The sequence below is a fragment of the Tursiops truncatus genome, chromosome 19 (genome assembly GCF_011762595.2).
Source record: "Tursiops truncatus isolate mTurTru1 chromosome 19, mTurTru1.mat.Y, whole genome shotgun sequence".
NCBI lineage: Eukaryota > Metazoa > Chordata > Mammalia > Artiodactyla > Delphinidae > Tursiops > Tursiops truncatus.
The window spans coordinates 57,960,560-57,979,022 of NC_047052.1; the positions used below are offsets into that span (position 1 = coordinate 57,960,560).

An 18,463-nucleotide genomic window follows, 5' to 3' on the forward strand; every position below is an offset into this window, starting at 1 on the left:
TTTTAATTCTCCATGTTATTTTCTCGGCATTAACTCTAATAACTCTCAGAAACCCTCATATAAATGGACAGCAGAGTGCAGCACAGTGGTTATTAGAATTTCTTCACAGCACTTCACTACAGCTAACTTCTGTTCCCAAGCAACTGATCAGGGCCCATCTTTCAGCCTAGTCTAGCTTCACTATCGATTGTCTGCAAATGACCGCACGTTGTAAGAGCAACGAACACCAGTCACCCAAGCTGTGAAGCCCTCATTACGTGGCTCAGACCTGAGACGGCAGTGCTGTGACGTGGGGACAGCATGCTCACGACGTGCTTCACCAGTCAGCCTTGAAACCGTGGGAGGTTTTGTTAATTTTTTTTTAACTTGGCGGGAGGCGTAATGCTAAGCAGAGATGTTATTAACATTTTTATATCACAGTATCTCACATTTGCTTGATTCATTATTTTAACTTAGAAATGAAAAATCTAAATATAGTAATGAAACTATTTTTGTCTTTCACAGCAGACAATCATTAGAGTACATGTAAATGTGAAGAACTAGGATAAAAATCTCTCATTTAGAAAAAACCCTAAGAAACTGAAACATAAGTTAAAAATGGCTACTTCCAAGTCATGAAAAGAAATAAAATACTGATAAACGATATGACATACAGGACCCATGAAAGCCAGACACAAAAGGCCATATATTATATGATTCCCTTTATATGAAATGCCCATAATGCGCAAATACAGAGAAAGTAGATTAGTGGTTGCCAGGAGCTGAGAGTTGGGGAAACAGGGAGTAACTACTAATGGGTATAGGGTTTCTTTTTGGAATGATGAAAATGTTCTAGAATTAGATACTGGTGATGGTTGCAGAGTTCTGTGAATATACTAAAACCCACTGAGCTACATACTTTAAAAAGTTGAACTTTATGGTACATTAATATTTTAATAAAGCTTTTATTAAAAAAATTTTTTTAAGTGGCTGCCTCAAGTAAGGGGGCTGAGCAAGAGGGGAGGGAGATGACACCTGTCCAACATCATGAACTGTGCTGCCCTATTTCTCTTGGGAGCCACCCTTGTGCCCTTACAGTCACGAAGTCCTCCTGCTTCGACTCCCTTATACCTCTCAGATCTGGCTTCCAGGTGCTGGTCAGACTGAAGCCTGATACGCCAGCCTGCTTCCCACAGCCCCCATTCTTTCCACTCCCCTGCCAGAGGCAACTTTCCAGCCACATTGTAGACCCTGGTTCCTCCTGCTTCCAACACTTCTGAGGCTTCTCATTACCACCAGGATGGAGACCCAGCTCGGTGGCGGGCATTCAGGATGCGGCTGGGTTTGTCCTGGCCTCTTTGGCCTAAAATCTAATTATGGCCAGCCTTCACCCAGATGCTGGTCATGTGGTGTGTCCCCATGGTGCTACAGGAGGCCAGATTCCTGCTCAGCAGGCTATGCCCACCCGGCTGATGTGTCCCCTTTACCCCTTGGCTCAGGGGTGTTCTATCTCCCAGGCAGCCTCCTCTCCACAGCAAAAGGACCCCAGGTGCTCTGTGCCCCACGGCCTCTATGCAGACTCTCCCAAGGCATCAGTTGTGCTCAGCTCCTCCAGGGCTCAGGGCCTCCCTAAGCACCTCTGGCTTGTGTCCTGAACCACATGTGCAGCACTAGGCAGATGGTGAGGTCTCAGCAGTTGACTGAACCACCCTGGAAAGTGGCATGGGAGCTCCTCAGGATGGGGGCTAACACTTCACCTTGTTCTCCTCCCAGTAAGCACAGAGCTCAGCAGACATCATCAATCTGAGTCAGGCACTGAATACATGAGGGAAGGTGGGAGGGAAAAAGAGGAGGGGGATGCTAGCCAGAAGAGGGTTGCCCCTTATCCACCAAACAGCCCACAGCACAGCTGGGGCCCGGGACTCTGAACAGGCTGGTTGACAGTGAGGCTGCAAGTCATGGAAAACAGAATTCTCCCGACCTGTGCTCAGGAATCAATAAACTTCTAGCTGATTTCTTCTTTACCCAAACCCTAGCTGTGGTAAACTGAGGAAGTACATCGACTGGGATGGCCGGGAACACCCTGAACACCTTAGGGAACAGGGCAACCCTTCACGAAAAAGCAGAAGCCCCATCTCACCTGGGCCTGGGCTGTCGGAAGCCTGGGGGCCCTCCTTCTCTCCTCAGGGGTCTTCTCCACGCACCAGGTAGAGTCCTGAGGACACAGAGCTGGGGGAGGAAAGTGAAGTCACAGAGGCAGTTCTCCCTCCCAGAAGTGTGACCACATGAGTCCCACCTCCTGACCCTGTCCTTCCCCTTTGGGCAAGGGAAAAACCCTACCTCCTCATGTTATAGATGAAAGCAGTGGGGCTGAGAAATTAAAGAATGTGCCTAAACACAGGGATAATCTCCCCTTGCTGAGGTACTGTCTTAGACAAAGTGTCTCTTCACAGACTTTCTAGGCCTGAGCCCTAAGTGGCCACACATTCATTCTCATGCATCCTGTCCTGGAGATATCATCACACTGTACCCCCCAGTGGAGTGTTCTGGTCCCTCTCTGTTCCAGCTCTGCCCAGAGACAGAGCTGGACCAGACCCCACGCCCCCGGCCCCCTCCTCCCCAGCTCTAATTCCCTGGCAATGGCAGGTTACTGCTGGGAGAGACCACAACATGTTAACCAATGTGGCTGATGGGGACACAAGTTGTTTTTTTGCCACACCATGAGGCATGTCGGATCATAGTTCCCCGACCAGGGATGGAACCCGCATCCCCAGCAATGGAAGTGTGGAGTCTTAACTGCTGGACCACCAGGGAAGTCCGGGGACAAAAGTTCTTGACTCACCCCAGGAGGCCCACGGGTCAACAGCCGCCATCCCCCAGGACTGGTCCGTAAAGATACCTGCATCAGAGGATCCGGTTAGGACAAGGAAAGGAAAGAACTGTGACACCAATCCTAGTGACTAAAGGCTACAAATGGAAAAGGAGAACTGTCTCACTAATGCGCAAAACAAAATTCCATAAGTAGAGACCAAGGACGTGTGAAACAAACCCAACATAAGCTAGATTTATAGCAGAAATGCACAGGTGGGTCACTTTCAGGAATTTTATTGATATGACACAGCAACAGAACAATTAAGGACAGAACTACTTATATAGGCTGGACAGGTATTTGATAAAATTTAACATTACTTAATTTTTAAAAAATATTAGTAGAAAGATACTCCTTTGATATCTTTAATGACAGATACATGAAAGCTCGCTTAAAGATAAAACACACCACTGACACTATTTTAACATTGTTCTTATATCATAAAACACTGCTATATAATAAGAAACAATAATAATAGTAAAAAAATACGGGTGTAGTAGAGAAATTTTGGTTGTACGTACGACTGTCACACAAATCACTAGAAAATCTCTTAAAACTAATGAGACTTCTCAGGAGATGACTATGAAATACACAAAAATTACACTGACTTTAATACAAACAACCAACTTTTTAAAGAAATCTCACTCAGTTCTAATTCTATACCAAGACAGAGACACCCCCCCACTCCCCAATCCCAAAAGCCCTCAGCCCCTCTCCAGCACATCATTGCTGGGGAGGCCCAGAAGAAACAAGATTTGTACTCACCCCAGGAAGCCCACGGGTTGATGGCTGCCATCCTGCAGGATTAATCCACCAGGAGCTTGCCCAGGAGCAGTGGATTTGGGTGATTACTGAAAGCAACTGCAATACCCACCTAGTGATAAAAGTGTAAAAAGACAAAAAATGGTCTTTCCTCACAGAAGATCCAGTGGGAATAAAGAGAACACATCCACAGAAACAAAAAGACTCCTACAGAGCAATATAAGAATACAATTTACATGTCAAAAACATAACAGAATTTCTTAAGAGAAATGAAGGGTGACAAGAATTAGCTGAAAAATGGGCACGTTCCAGAATAAGAGAGCAGAAATTTGTCAACAGTTTTCAAGAGACAGCTACTGACAAGGACAAGGTAGCTTTTCTGTTGATTTAACGAAAATTACTATAAAATCTACGTACAACCTTCACATGTAAGTGGCTGTCTAGAGCAGAAAGGAAGGAGGAACGGGGGAATGAATGCTTAATGGGTTCAGGGGTTTTTCCCTTGGGGGTTGTTATGAAAATGTTCTGGAATTATATAGTGGTGATGACTGCACAACGTTCTGAAAGCACAACAAAATCACTGACTTGTACGATTAAATGGTTAATTTTATGTTACGTAAATTTTATCTTTAAAAAAAAAAAATCCACCTGGAAGACCTACCAGGCCCAAGTCTGTCTGTCTCTGCTGGTGCAGAGGCCAAAAGAAAGCCGGGTTTGGAGCCCAGACCATCCCCAACTCCCTAAGTTCTAGGCTTATTTATGCAAGTCCCGCACCTCTCTGAGGGCCCGACGCCCATTGGCAGAGCTCTGCGGATTCCTGGGAGAGTGCACAAAGCGCTGGGACGCCCACTGGGCACCAGGGGCACCGGGATCTGCGCCCGAACTCCAAGTCGGCACACTGAGTATTCTGCACTCTTGCCTGCAACTTGACAAAGTCCTCGGTCACTGTACGTTTAAAGGAGCCCTGGGCTGTTCCCAACCCACTTTTGACTTGCCTCTGCGTCAGATGAGAACGGACTCGTACGAGAAACGCCCGCCAGGGAAGGAAAGGTAGACTCCCCGGAACGGCCTCGGAGGGGTCCTCGCCTCCTGCTTCCTGGCCTCCCGCCCCGGATTTCCTCCGCAACCCTGCCGCGGGTGCGATGCTCTCAGCCCGTCCCGGGAACGGCCGGACTCACCTGGTTCGCAACCACCGGCCTCGCACCCCTGAGGGCCAGTGCCCGCCGCTCTTCGCGGGCGACTTAACAAGCTCGCGTTTGCTTCGCCGGGGACGTTCGGCCCGGCTCGCCCGTGCGTCTGGGGTTCCCGCCCGGAGGACAAAGGCCCGACGCGCAGAGCTCACCCAGGCCCGCCCAGTTGTTCCAGCGCGGCCGCGAGGCCGTAGGCGGGCCGAGGGACCTGCCCTGGCGTCGCGCCCGCCGCGAGTGTAGGCGTCGGCTCTCTCCACCCGTTCTCCCGACCTCCCGGCCAGCGGCAGCGGCAGCGGCAGCAGCAGCGGCAGCAGCAGCAGTAGCAACCCCACGGACTGGGCGACCGCCTCACCTCAGCAGCGGACAATGGCGGTCGCTCCCCCCACCCACCCCGGCCCGGCGTCGACCGGGACGCGCCGCGCAGGCTGCTGGGAGTGGTAGTTCCAGGCGGAGCGCTTCCGGTTAGACCTTGGCAAGTTCCTGGAGGTGCTCGGCCTCCGAGTTCCTCCTTCTAGGGATTTACCCGGACCGCCGTGCCAGAGACCTCGGCGAGGCGGGCGGTGGTTTCCCAGCGGCGGACCGTGCTCCCCAGCCACCGCTGCCTGACGGTAGGGGGCCTCGGTAAATCGCCGGTCGGCGAGCCTCAGTTTGCCCGTCCGTAAAACGGCGGCTTGCTGTAGCCGCACTTAGCGGTGGGAACTTGGTTGAAGTCTGAGCACTTTCCTTTTCGTTCAGTAGTTAAAAGATTGTAAGGAAGTGGTTGTTAGGATACCCTTTTGGGACAAGGAACCTAATTTTGAGCTTCCCCTCACATATGAAGCCCTACTCCTTGTTACCGAGACGAATTTGAGTCCGCTGGACCGAGGCCTCCTTCCCAGCTGTGTTGGGGGTGACCCTTGCTCAGAGCTCCCTAGCCCCTTCCTCCTTGCTCCTTATTCGCCATGCCTGTTCATTTCTCCACCCTAGTTTCGACTGATTAGTTGGGGGGACAGCATGGTGGTCAGAGAGTGGCCAATTGCAGAGAGCCTTAGGGGCATCGGAATGGCTCTGGCTGTGAGCCAGGGCATGGTTCTGAGCAGAGCAGTCATGGGCTCTGGCCTCCTCAAAGGATCACTCACTGTGGCTTCTGTGTGGAGAGCAGAGTTAAAGAGGGTGAGGGAAGGACCAGAGTGACCTTTGTACCAATGCAGTAATCAACGTGGGTGGTGATCCGTGGTCAGATTGTGGAAATGTTAGCGTTCAAAAGGTAGCGCCAACAGGCAGTAGGTTAAAGGTTGTGCATCATGGGCTGCGGTCCAGTCTGTAATACCCAGAACAAGGAAGGGCATGGAGGAGGCCTCTCAATGCAGAGCAGTTCACCAGGGCCCGGTGGGGAGTGGGTTACAGGTGTGTGATGATACTGCTTCCCTATACCCAGGCCCTCTCCTACTTCAGGTACCCCAGCTTGTTGGATCCTACCTTGTTCTCTCTGTCACGAGGTGGCAAACGCTGGGGCGAACAGCCATCTTGGATGCCACATTATGGAAGTCTGGGCTACGTCTGGGCTGTTACTGAGGTTTCTGAGTGGGGAGAGACCAGAGCAGTAGGAGAATCTAGGTTGTCTGTGGACATGCCCTTCCTCTGAGAGGTGCCCAAAATGTGGTCACTCCATGCCACGTGAAGGGCTTCAGCTGGTTCCATTTCCTCATAACCAGATAAGAATGAAAGGTAAAGGGGGGGCTTCCCTGGTGGCTCAGTGGTTAAGAATCCACCTGCCAATGCAGGGGACACAGGTTCGAGCCCTGGTCTGGGAAGATCCCACATGCTGCAGAGCAACTAAGCCCGTGTGCCACAACTACTGAGCCTGCGCTCTAGAGCCCATGAGCCACAACTACTGAAGCCCGCGCACCTAGAGCCCATGCTCTGCAACAAGAGAAGCCACCGCAATGAGAAGTCTGCACGCCACAATGAAGAGTAGCCCGCACTGGCCACAACTAGAGAAAGCCTGCACGCAGCAAGGAAGACCCAGTGCAGCCAAAAATAAATAAATAAAACTTAATTAATTTTTTTCTTTTTTTTAAGGTAAAGGGAGGAGGAGTCCAGGATACATTACTTGGAATAAGTAGGGTATTTTATGAACTGGGTTGTAGGGTCGCCAATAGTATAATAACTAGCACAAGTCAGCTAGACTTGAAGTTACCTTATGCTCTCAAATCCTAGGATTAACTCATCTTCTCCAGCTAAGAGTCCAAGAGTCACTAAGGTCAACACTATGGGATTCTGAGTCCCCCCAGAAGGACGTCAAGATGCTTCTTTACTGCTGGTGACCATGCAGAAGCTCCCCCTTCCACAGCTTTTCTTTGCCACCAGTTCACCATTCAGCATCCAAATTCTCACATCTCTGGAATTTAACGTTAGACGTCTGCTCGTTTTTCTTTTAAGAAAAACATGTAAAATATAGTAAACTCGTCAGAGATTCAATGAAACCCTGTGAACACACTCCTAAGCTGAAAAAAAAAAAATCAACCTACAGGCTGAAACACCTGTGTTTCCCTCGCCAATAGAAACCCCCCTTCCTCCAGAGGCAGCCACTATCCTGAATGAGATGTGGATCACTCCATACATTTCCTGAAACTTTACATGCCTGTGTTCGAAAGCAATACAAAGCACGTTTTGCATTCACATAAATGCATAAGATTTCATCTGCAACTTGCATTTTTTGCTCCATATATAAGGAAAGATTTATCCTTTCAGTGTTGTTTTTTTTTTCCGTGTGGCATGTGGCATCTTAGTTCCCCAACTAGGGAATCGAACCCGGCCCCCTGCAGTGGAAGCATGGAGTCCTAATGCATTATTTAAAAACTGCATTATTATTATTTTTGCATTATTTTTAAAGATTATTTTTTTGACGTGGACCATTTTTTAAAAGTCTTTATTGAAATTGTTACAGTATTGCTTCTGTTCTATGTTTTGGTTTTTTGGCCATGAGGCATGTGGGATCTTAGCTCTGTAACCAGGGATCGAACCTGCACCCCCCTGCACTGCAATGCAAAGTCTTAACCACTTGACAGCCAGGGAAGTCCCAACAATTGCCTTTTTATATGCTTATAATGAACAACTGGAAATTGAAAATAGTAAAAATACCATTTACCGCAACATCAAAAAATATGAAATACTTAGGGATAAATGTGACAAAAGATGTGAAGAATTCATACATTGAAAACAAAATATTGCTGACAGAAATTAAAGAAGACCTAAACAAATAGAGAAATATACTTGTTTATATGTTAGAGGACTCAATATTGTTAGGATGTCAATTATCTTCAAATATATAGATTCAATGCATTTCCAATCAAAATCCCAGCAGGAGTTTTTGTAGACATGGAATCATATGAAAATGCAAAGACCTAGAATAATAAAAACAACTCAGAAATGAAGAAAATTGGAGAGTTAGCACTATCTGATCTCAAAAATTATTATAAAGTACATAATCGAAACAGCATGGTATTGGTATAAACAGATACATCAATGAAACAGAATATATAGTTCAGAAATAAACCCATACATCTATGGATAACTGATTTTTTACAATGGCACAGAAGGCAACACAGTGGGAAAAGGATAGCCTTTGCAACAAGTAGTACTGGAACAACAGGATATCTATCTTTATTTTTTTTTTTAAAAAGAACTTTGATCCTTAACTCACACCGTGTACAAAAATTAAAGTGGATCAACAATTAGAACCCAATTTTTGAAAAAAGAGTAAAATATTTTCATGAAAGAAGATGGGCAAATGACAAACAAGCACTTGAAAAGATGCTCAACATCAATAGTAATTAGAGAAATATAAATTAAAACCACAATCAGTGGCTTCCCTGGTGGCGCAGTGGTTAAGAATGCAGGGGACACAGGTTCAATCCCTGGTCTGGGAAAATCCTACATGCCACGGAGCAACTAAGCCCATGCACCACAGCTACTGAGCCTGCGCTCTAGATCCCGTGAGCCACAACTACTGAGCCTGCGTGCCACAACTACTGAAGCCCGCGCACCTAGAGCCCATACTCTGCAACAAGAGTAGCCACTGCAATGAGAAGCCTGCGTACCGCAATGAAGAGTAGCCCTTGCTCACCAAAACTAGAGAAAGCCCACGCGTAGCAACAAAGACCCAACACAGACAAAAATAAATAAATTAAATAAATAAATTTATTTAAAAAAAAACAGGGCTTCCCTGGTGGCGCAGTGGTTGAGAGTCTGCCTGCCAATGCAGGGGACGTGGGTTCGTGCCCCGGTCCGGGAAGATCCCACATGCCGCGGAGCGGCTAGGCCCATGAGCCATGGCCGCTGAGCCTGCGTGTCCAGAGCCTGTGCTCCATAACGGGAGAGGCCACAACAGTGAGAGGCCTGCGTACCGCAAAACAAAACAAAAAAAACACAACGAGAATCCAATACACATCTACTGGAGTTGCAAAAATCAAAAAGACTGACTATACCAAATATTGATGGGGATGTGGAGGAACTGGAACTCTCATACTTTGCTGATGGGAATGTAAAATGGTATAACCACTTTGAAAAACAAAATGACAGTTTCTTAAAATGCTGAACTTACACCTACTGTATGATCCAGATGTTTTAATCCTATTTATCGAAAAGGAAATATATGTCCATACAAAGACTTGTACACTATACTAGTGTTCATAGCAGCTTTATTTGTAATAGCTCCAAACTGGAAACAACCCAGATGTCCACCAACAAATGACTGGATAAACAAATTGTGGTAGATCCATAAAATGGAATACTAGTCAGCAGTAAAATGGAATGACCTATTGATACATGCAACAACATGGATGGATATCAAAATAATTATGCTAAGTAAAAGAAGCCAGTTCCCCCTCCCCCCAAAAAAAGAGTATGCAACATATCATTCCATTTATATACAAGTCTAGAAAATTCAAGCTAATCTATAGTAACCGAAAGCAGACCTGTGGTCATTTGGGAACAGAGGAATGGGGAAGGATGTGGAGAGGTAGGAGGAGGGACTTCAAGGGGCATGAAGAAACGTGCGGGGGTGATGGTCATATTCATTTTCTTGATTGTGGTGATGGTTTTACAGATTTAAACGTCAAAATTGGAACTTCCCTGGAGGTCCAGTGGTTAAGACTCAGCGCTTCCATTGCAGGGGGCACGGGTTCAATCCCAGATAGGGGATCTAAGATCCCACAAGCCGTATGGCGTGGCCAAAAGAAAAATAATTTTTTAAAAAAAGGTCAAGGGGGGCTTCCCTGGTGGCGCAGTGATTGAGAGTCCACCTGCCGATGCAGGGGACACGGGTTCGTGCCCCGGTCCAGGAAGATCCCACATGCTTGCGTACCGCAAAAAAAAAAAAAAAGTAAATTGGACTTCCCTGGTGGTCCAGTGGTAAAGAATCTGCCTTCCAATGCAGGGGACGCAGGTTCGACCCCTGGTCAGGGAACTAAGATCCCACGTGCTGCAGGGCAACTAAGCCTGTGCGCCTCAACTAGAGAGAGAAGCCCGCGCACCCCAGTGAAGGATCCTGCATGCCGCAGTGAAGATCCCGCGTGCTGCAACTAAGACACGATGCAGCCAAAAATAAAATTTTTTTAAAAAGGTCAAAATTTATGAAATTGTACACTTTAAATACGTGCAGTTTATTTTTATTTATTTATTTTTTGGCTGCGTTGGGCCTTCGTTGCTGCGCTCGGGCTTCCTCTAGTTGCAGTGATGGGGGATAGTCTTCATTGCGGTGCGCGGGTTTCTCATTGTGGTGGCTTCTCTTGTTGCGGAGCACAGGCTCTAGGCACAAGGGCTTCAGTAGTTGTGGCACGCAGGCTCAGTATTTGCGGCACACACGCCCTAGAGCGCATGAGCTCAGTAGTTGTGGCTCACAGGCTCTCGAGCACAGGCTCAGTAGTTGTGGCGCATGGGCTTAGTTGCTCTGCAGCATGTGGGATCTTCTAGGACCAGGGATTGAGCCCGTGTCCCCTGAATTGGCAGGTAGATTCTTAACCACTGCACCACCAGGGAAGTCCATGTGCAGTTTTATTATGTGTCAATTATATTGCAATTAAGCTGATTAGAAAGTCTTTTAGGAGAAAATACAAGCTACTATTTTTAGGACCCAAACGTAGTTGGGATTTTGAACTGAAGACATAAAACACAAACAATGAAAGAAAAAAGACATTTTTAAAAATCCTTCTTTTCTTCAAAAGACACCATAAACAAAGTAAAAGACAGGACTCCATGCTTCCACTGCACGCACAGCTTGAGGAATCCCAGTTCCCCCACCAGGGATTTGAACCCAGTCCACGGCAGTGAAAGCACCAAATCCTAACCACTAGACCACAAGGGAACTCTCTGCAATTAATTTTTTTGAGTACTTAGGATTTTTGTTATTTCAACTGTTTAAAAAACAACAAAAACAAAATGGAAAAAGATCTTTCCAAAATAACTGGATATTTACCTAAGGAAATTATTCTCACATAAAATCTCTAAAAGAACATCATTAACAACAACAACAAGAAAAAGTCACTGTGGCCAATAACACTGAAAATATTCCTCTTTTTATAGCAAAACCCAGGCCATGGCAGTGACAGTGCTGAACCCTAACCACTAGACCACCAGGGAGCTCCCTGCAATTTTTTTAAAAAAATATTTATTTATTTATTTATTTGGCTGTACTGGGTCTTAGTTGTGGCATGTGGGATCTTCGTTGCCACGTGCCAGATCTTTAGTTGCGGCATGTAGGCTATGTTAGTTGCAGCATGCAGGATCTACTTCCCTGACCAGGGATCGAACCTGGGCCCCCTGCATTGGGGGTGCAGAGTCTTAACCACTGGACCACCAGGGATTTTTGAATATTGATCTTGTATTGTGCAATCCTGCTATACTCACTTGCTAGTCCTAATAGTTTTTTTCTTTTTTGATTCCATCAGATTTTTACATTGAAGATCAGTTAATCTGTAAATAACAGATTTTACTTCTTCCATTCCAATACGGATTCCTTTTATTCCATTTTCTTGCCAATTGCCTTAGCTAGAACCTCCATTACAATGTTGAATAGAAGTGGTGAGATCAGACATCCTTGTCTTGTTCTCATCTTAGAGGTAAAGCATTCCGTTTTTTACTATTGAGTGTGATATTACCTGTAGGTTTTTGTAGATGCCTTTTATCAGGTTGAGGCAAGGGACATGAAAGAACTTGCTAGCGTAATAGAAATGTTGTGTCTTGATATGCATTTGTCAAAAATGATTCAATGGTGCCTCTAAGATATGAGCACTTCACTGTTCTGGGTACACAGCAAAATTCTAGGCTAAGGGGATTCTCAGGATGAGAAAATTACTTTTGCACTTGGAGTTCTTCCTGCCCCAAGTTTGGGGCTCTGTTCCACCCGCTCACTGTTGTCCAGGGCTCTGCTGCTCTCTCCTTCTTTGTTCAGAGTTGCTCTAGCCAATTTTGAGGCCTACCTGCACCCAGACAAGTTGCTTGTCCCCAGCGTGCTCACCTGTGAAGGGGCCACCTCCTTGAAATGCATCAAGGCTTCCTTGCTCCCAGCCCCTCTTTGGTAGTGTACCATAGGAGAGTATAATTTTTAAACTTTGTTTTACTCATTGTTACATTGGGAGCTAAGGTTGTTCATGCACTCCTACATCTTCACTGGAAACAAGTTTGATGTTGTCATTTTCTTTAAAGCTACCTCTGTGATTAAAATGTAGTCAGGGGGAGAATCACAGGTGAGGGCCCCAGTAAGCTTTTCCATGTTAAGGATCTGAATCTTAAATTCTGGATAAAATGGGAAGACACAGGAACTTTCTCCACAGAGGCTGGCATGACAGGAGTTAACGTTTCAGCAGGAATTCTACTTGCTGTTTGAAGAATAAACAGGTAAACAAATCTTTGCAAACTCTGATAAATGGTATGACGAAGGATCAGCTAGGTCTGGTTGGTCATGAATGTCCTTTCTAAAGTGATGTCTAAACCCAGACCAGAAGGATGGGTCTCAGCTTCCCAAAGGTTATGCTGGGTGGACTGTGGTTCCAGATGGAGGGAAAAACATTTGCAGGCACCTTGCCAAGATTCCAGGAACCAGAACAGGGCCAGTGCAAGCCAAGCAGGGTGAACACCTGGGACAGTGCTACGGTGGGAGCATTCAGAGGCAGGCAGAAACCAGACACAGGCTGAGAAGTTACTTATTCTGGGAACTGTGCTGAATAAGTAAGCTGCATGTGTATCAAATGGTACACATTCACTGTAAACAAAATCGCTTAGGAAAAGGTAGAGCAAACATTGCTTAAAAGTCCCATTACCCATAGATAATCAATGTCAACATGTGGGTGACATTCTTCCACAGAGTTCCCCTGAGATTTATGGTTTCATAGAGTTGGGATCATCCAGGTTGTTATGAGCCTAATTTTGTCTCCCAACAATATGCCATTTAATTTCTGCACCACAGTTACTTAAACATTCTCCTATTGGTGAGCATTTCTTATTTTGCTGTTACAAACCGTGCTATAACAAAGGTCCTAGGGCCGTGTGCGTTCATAACTGGGCAGTTATTTCCACGGGTGAGACTGCTGAATCAACTCATGAGCATACTTTACATATGGACACTTCTAACCTGACCACCCTATAAAGAGGGGGCACCCATATAACCATCCATGGGTGCTGAATAATAGGGTCAATTTCCCTACTAGTTTTGCCTACATCCAACACAGTCTTTTAAAATCCTTGCCAGTCTTTACCTGTCAGTTAGCCTCCTGGGACTGAATTTTCTGCAGTCTAAACAGAACTTCCTTACTAGGATTTTTGTATTAAATGAGGTTACTTAGACTGAATGCTTGGGATACTGCCTACCTCATAACAGGTGCCCAAGTATATACTTTTATCATTTTTATTTATATCTCTTTGATTATTGATGAGCTCATACACTTTTCCATGTATTTATTGTCCATATGTACTCCTTTTGTTAACTGCCTGCTCATACATAAGGACTGGTGAGCAACCTTGCCTTGGTCCTTCCTGAATGGAACAGGAACGGCTCTAGATCAGGAATTGGCAAAGCTTTTCTGGCATTTTGGCTTTTCAGGCCATGCGACCTCTTTCACAGCTACTCTACCTCATAAAGCAGCTACCGACAACATGGAAATGAGTGGGTACATGCTATGTTCCAACAAAACTTTACTTACAAAAACACATGGGCCAGATTTGGCCTGTGGGCCCTAGTTTGCCAACCTCAGCTCTAGTGCCACCATTAAGCCTGATATCATCATATTATAAAAATACTTTTTCCGGGCTTCCCTGGTGGCGCAGTGGTTGGGAGTCCGGCTGCCGATGCAGGGGACACGGGTTCGTGCCCCGGTCCGGGAAGATCCCACATGCCGCGGAGCAGCTGGGCCCGTGAGCCATGGCCGCTGAGCCTGCGTGTCCGGAGCCTGTGCTCCGCAACGGGGAGAGGCCACAACAGTGAGAGGCCCGCGTACCGCAAAAACAAACAAACAAAAATACTTTTTCCGTTACCAGGGTTTTTTTCTCCCCCGAAATAATAAATATTAAGTTTTATCAGCTTCTTTTTCATTAATCATCGAGATGACTTGTTTTTCCCCACTGCTTGATTAAAATGGAGCATGGTAGTCGTATATTTCCTAATACAAAGTACCTGTTTACTGGAGTGATTGTTCCTAAATCCAGGTGTACTCGCTGTAATGTCTGATCTGGAACTTTTGCATTAATATTCCTGAGAGATATTGGCCTTTTTCTTTCTTTGAGCTTTGACAGACTGGTATCACAAAAGAGGTAGCATTCAACTCTCTATATGTTCTGGAATAGTTGTATATCAAAGAATTTTCTATTTCTTGAAGGTGGAAATAATTCAGTGGTAAAATAGCTTGGGCTTGAAATTTTGTGGAGTAATTTCCTGAGAACTTTTTCAATTTATTCTGAAATGTTTCGTCTATTAGGTTTTCTGTGTCTTCTTCAGTCAATATTATGTTTTTCTAGAAAACTATCTTTTTCGTCTAAGTTTTTCAGGTGTGTTAACACAAAAATGTACAAATCTTATGATATAATTTTCTCTATGTTTATTTCCCTTTTCATTCCCAATGGTGCAAATCTGTGTGTTATTTTTCTTGATCCTGTTAGTTTGGAATTTATAGTTTGTTTTTCTCAGAATCATCTTTTACCATGTATTTTCTCCTTTTATCACTATTACATCCTTGTTTCTGCCTTGATTAGAAATATTTTTTTTCTAATTTCTTGTGTTTAGCACTAAATTTATTTCCATTTCTTCTTGTTTTTGCTACCTTAGTGCGCCCATTTCTAATGATTCAGACTGACATTTGAGCTTCTTTCTCCTCCTTGTATTTTTTTTTTTTTTTTTTTTTTTTTTTTTTTTGCGGTACGCGGGCCTCACTGCTATGGCCTCTCCTACTGCGGAGCACAGGCTCCGGACGCGCAGGCTCAGCGGCCATGGCTCACGAGCCCAGCCGCTCCGTGGCATGCGGGATCCTCCCAGACCGGGGCACAAACCTGTGTCCCCTGCATCGGCAGGCGGACTCTCAAACCACTGCGCCACCAGGGAAGCCCCTCCTCCTTGTATTTTTATTTGTTGTAAAACTGTACCAATTTTTAGAGAAACATAAAAAGGCCCAGTATTCCCAGACTCTTATTAAATTAGCTATGTTCATTTCTGTTTTCTTCTAAGCCCTTGTCCAGATGCACACATAGGATAACACAGCCACAACAATTCTACACTTCTCAGTACACATTACAGGTGCTTTCCGTATTTCTACACAGTGTTCATAATAACAGTTTATGGTGACTTCCTGAAACAAATTAAAAGTACCCTAACTTTCTAGCACTGGAGAACAAAGAAGTAAATCATAGCACTCTGGCTCTTTGAAATAGTACATTCAGTCTTTGAGTCAAATATCATCAACCTATTCTGACTTCTCAGCAACGGCCTTTCCCACACTGGTTGATTGTATTAACTAGTATTATTGAAGGGAGTTTTGATTTTACTAATTATTTTTCATTGGCAATTTACCCAGGTATCAAATACCACCCAGTCTCAGCCCTTCTCTGGAAATGGTTAAAAAAGACAAAATATACATATACTTGTACAGCTTTTGTGAATTAAAATGAAATGTGTAATTTCCTCCCCCTGGTATGAGTTCTTTGGTGCCCAATAAAGTTAGAACCTTGATTGAAAGCTTTCCTACACTGATGACATTCATATGGTTTCTCTCCAGTGTGTGTTCTCTTATGTTGAGTGAAGGATAAATGAAAACTGTAAGTTTTCCCACATTCATTACATTTGTAGGGTTTCTCTCCAGTATGTGTTCTCTTGTGCACAATAAGATTACACCGTCCACTGAAGGATTTTCTACATTCATCACATTTATAGGGATTCTCTCTAGTATGAGTTCTCTGATGTACATTAAGGTGAGAATTTTGGCTAAAAGATTTTCCACATTTATTACATTTATAAGGTTTCTCAAAAGTGTGAATTCTCTGGTGCAAAATGAGGTGAACACTCTGCCAGAAAGATTCCCCACATTCGTTACATTCATAGGCTTTTTCTCTACTGAGATTTCTTAGATGGTGAGAAAGAGATGAAAGCTTCTTAAAGGCTTTCCCACATTCATTACATTCATAGGACTTCTCCCTACCATGAGATCTCATGAACTGAGAGAGGTGTGACCTATGGGCAAAAAAATCCCCACTTTCCTTATATCCATAACATTTTTCTCCAGTATTAATTACCTCATGTGTAGAAAAGCATATGCTCTGGTTGGTATATTTACCATGCTCATTCAACTTACACAATTTTTCCAGGACTTTTCCACATGGATTGCCTTTACAAGATTTCTTTTCTACCAAGATTTCCTGATGATTCTGAAAAACAAAATTATGCTGTAAACTGTGAACCCCTGAGTCAGTTTATTAAAATGTTCTTTGATAAGAAATCTCTGTGAAGAAACAAAGTCGGAATAGAAGCTGCATTTCCCCACAACTTCAGCATTTTACCAATCCCCATCCGGGGTCACTAGTTGCCCTTGTTCATATTCCACTGGCCCCACACTAACACTGTACATCTTCTGCTTTTCGGATTCATCCTCAGATTTCCAGTCATCTGCTATGGTAGAACACCAGGAATCACCCATTGTGTATCTTTCCAGGTTCATGCTGCTGGGTAATCTGTCACCAGAAATGGCCTCTGTTGATGGTGACTCTTGGCTTTTAGGTCTGCTTCCATGCTGGAAGGAAATGAAAAACAGATGCTTGGAAAAAAAAACTCCTAGAGTGAGAATGATGAGATAAAAGCAACAAGATGTGCACAATACAAGTAGATGTTTTTAAATATCAACTAAGGGAACAGATGGAACTTTGAGAAGAGAAGCCACAAAATGTACACACAGAACAAGAGGAATCCACAGGAAGACTGATCAGCTAAAAAAGTCATCAGCAAAACAGGGGGAGAAGACATATTAGGGGAAACATCATGGAATAAGCAGACATCGCCAACATAAAATATTCTGAACAGCCACCCCTCTTTAATCCTTAGATATCTCCAAATTCTGATCCATCTCCCTAGTTAGGTCCATTCCTCCTGTAACTGACATCATATTAACCTTCCTAACAAACAAGTTTCACAATGTCAAGAGGATACCTCTTGATCCTCCCAAGCACTCAGAATCAGGGTCAAACTACCACAGCTCTCCTTGTTCCATTTTCTGCTGGATTTCTTTAGTTCTCCCTGTAAGTGACCATTTCCCCCATTAACACACAATTCCTGTCTGTTTGAGGCCTGTCTGTTTTGATTCCCAAGGTCTCAGGTGACAGCAACCCTTCCCTTTCTTCTCATCATTCAGGTCACAACTCCCAGGTAACCTCCTCTAAGAGACCCTCTCTGACCTCCCCTCCTACATGGGTTACTCCTCATTTTCCAGCTCACTGTCCTGTTTTATCTGCTGCTCAGCACTGGTTAGTGCTATTTAACATCACCTTGTTCGTTTGGTCCTTTATTGTCTGCTCTTCCCCAGACACCAGCACAGCACTGGTAGCTCTGTGGGTGCCTGGGACATGTCTGTGAGGTGGACAGAGGGTACACAATTGTGCTCCTGCCAGGCGGGGAGGCCTTACATTCCTGTCCACAGGGAGGAGGCTATGGAATTGTCTGTGAGGAGGGCTTTGCAGAGTCAAGCAGAGCAAAGGAGGGGACCCAGAAACCTGCAGTGGGTTTCTCCATGAGTCCTTAGCTGGACCCTAACTGCAAATGTATCGGAAAAGGCTCTCAAAGACCTGGCAAAGAACAGCTGCTAGGTTTCTGAGCAGAGGTTTCAGGAGTTACACAGTGTTGGGAGGCATTAGAGTTCTGACCCAGCTTGGGCAAAAGAACATCAGTAAGCACCCAAGGCATTCAGCTGAAACCCTAGAAAGCTACATCCCAGAAGGAAAGACCATGCCCAAGAATAAGGGCTACACCCAAGGATTAAGCAAAATCAAAGTAACTCTACCTTAATCAATCCTAAACCAAGCCTCATCAGGATTAAGGTGATTTGTAATTATTTAACCGCCTACCAAAACAAAATTCACACTCTTTAGTAGAAGATAACAATCTATATTCCCTACAAGGTATCATCCACAGTGTCCAGTACACAAAAAAAATGAC

General features: G+C 44.9%; 1 protein-coding gene and 1 non-coding gene across 2 annotated transcripts in view; both read right to left on the reverse strand.

Annotated features, from left to right (window-relative positions):
• ZNF606 (zinc finger protein 606) overlaps window positions 1–18,463 on the reverse strand; it is a 52,604-nt gene that overhangs the window by 13,784 nt on the left and 20,357 nt on the right. Inside the window, 4 exon segments of the mRNA XM_073796742.1 lie at window positions 2,120–2,208; window positions 2,822–2,878; window positions 3,614–3,722; window positions 4,789–17,048. Of these exon segments, the coding sequence (XP_073652843.1) occupies window positions 2,120–2,208; window positions 2,822–2,878; window positions 3,614–3,644 (177 nt within the window). The 5' untranslated portion in view covers window positions 3,645–3,722; window positions 4,789–17,048.
• On the reverse strand, window positions 11,572–11,644 carry TRNAG-CCC (transfer RNA glycine (anticodon CCC)). The gene has a single exon. It is a non-coding gene; the product is annotated as a tRNA-Gly (tRNA).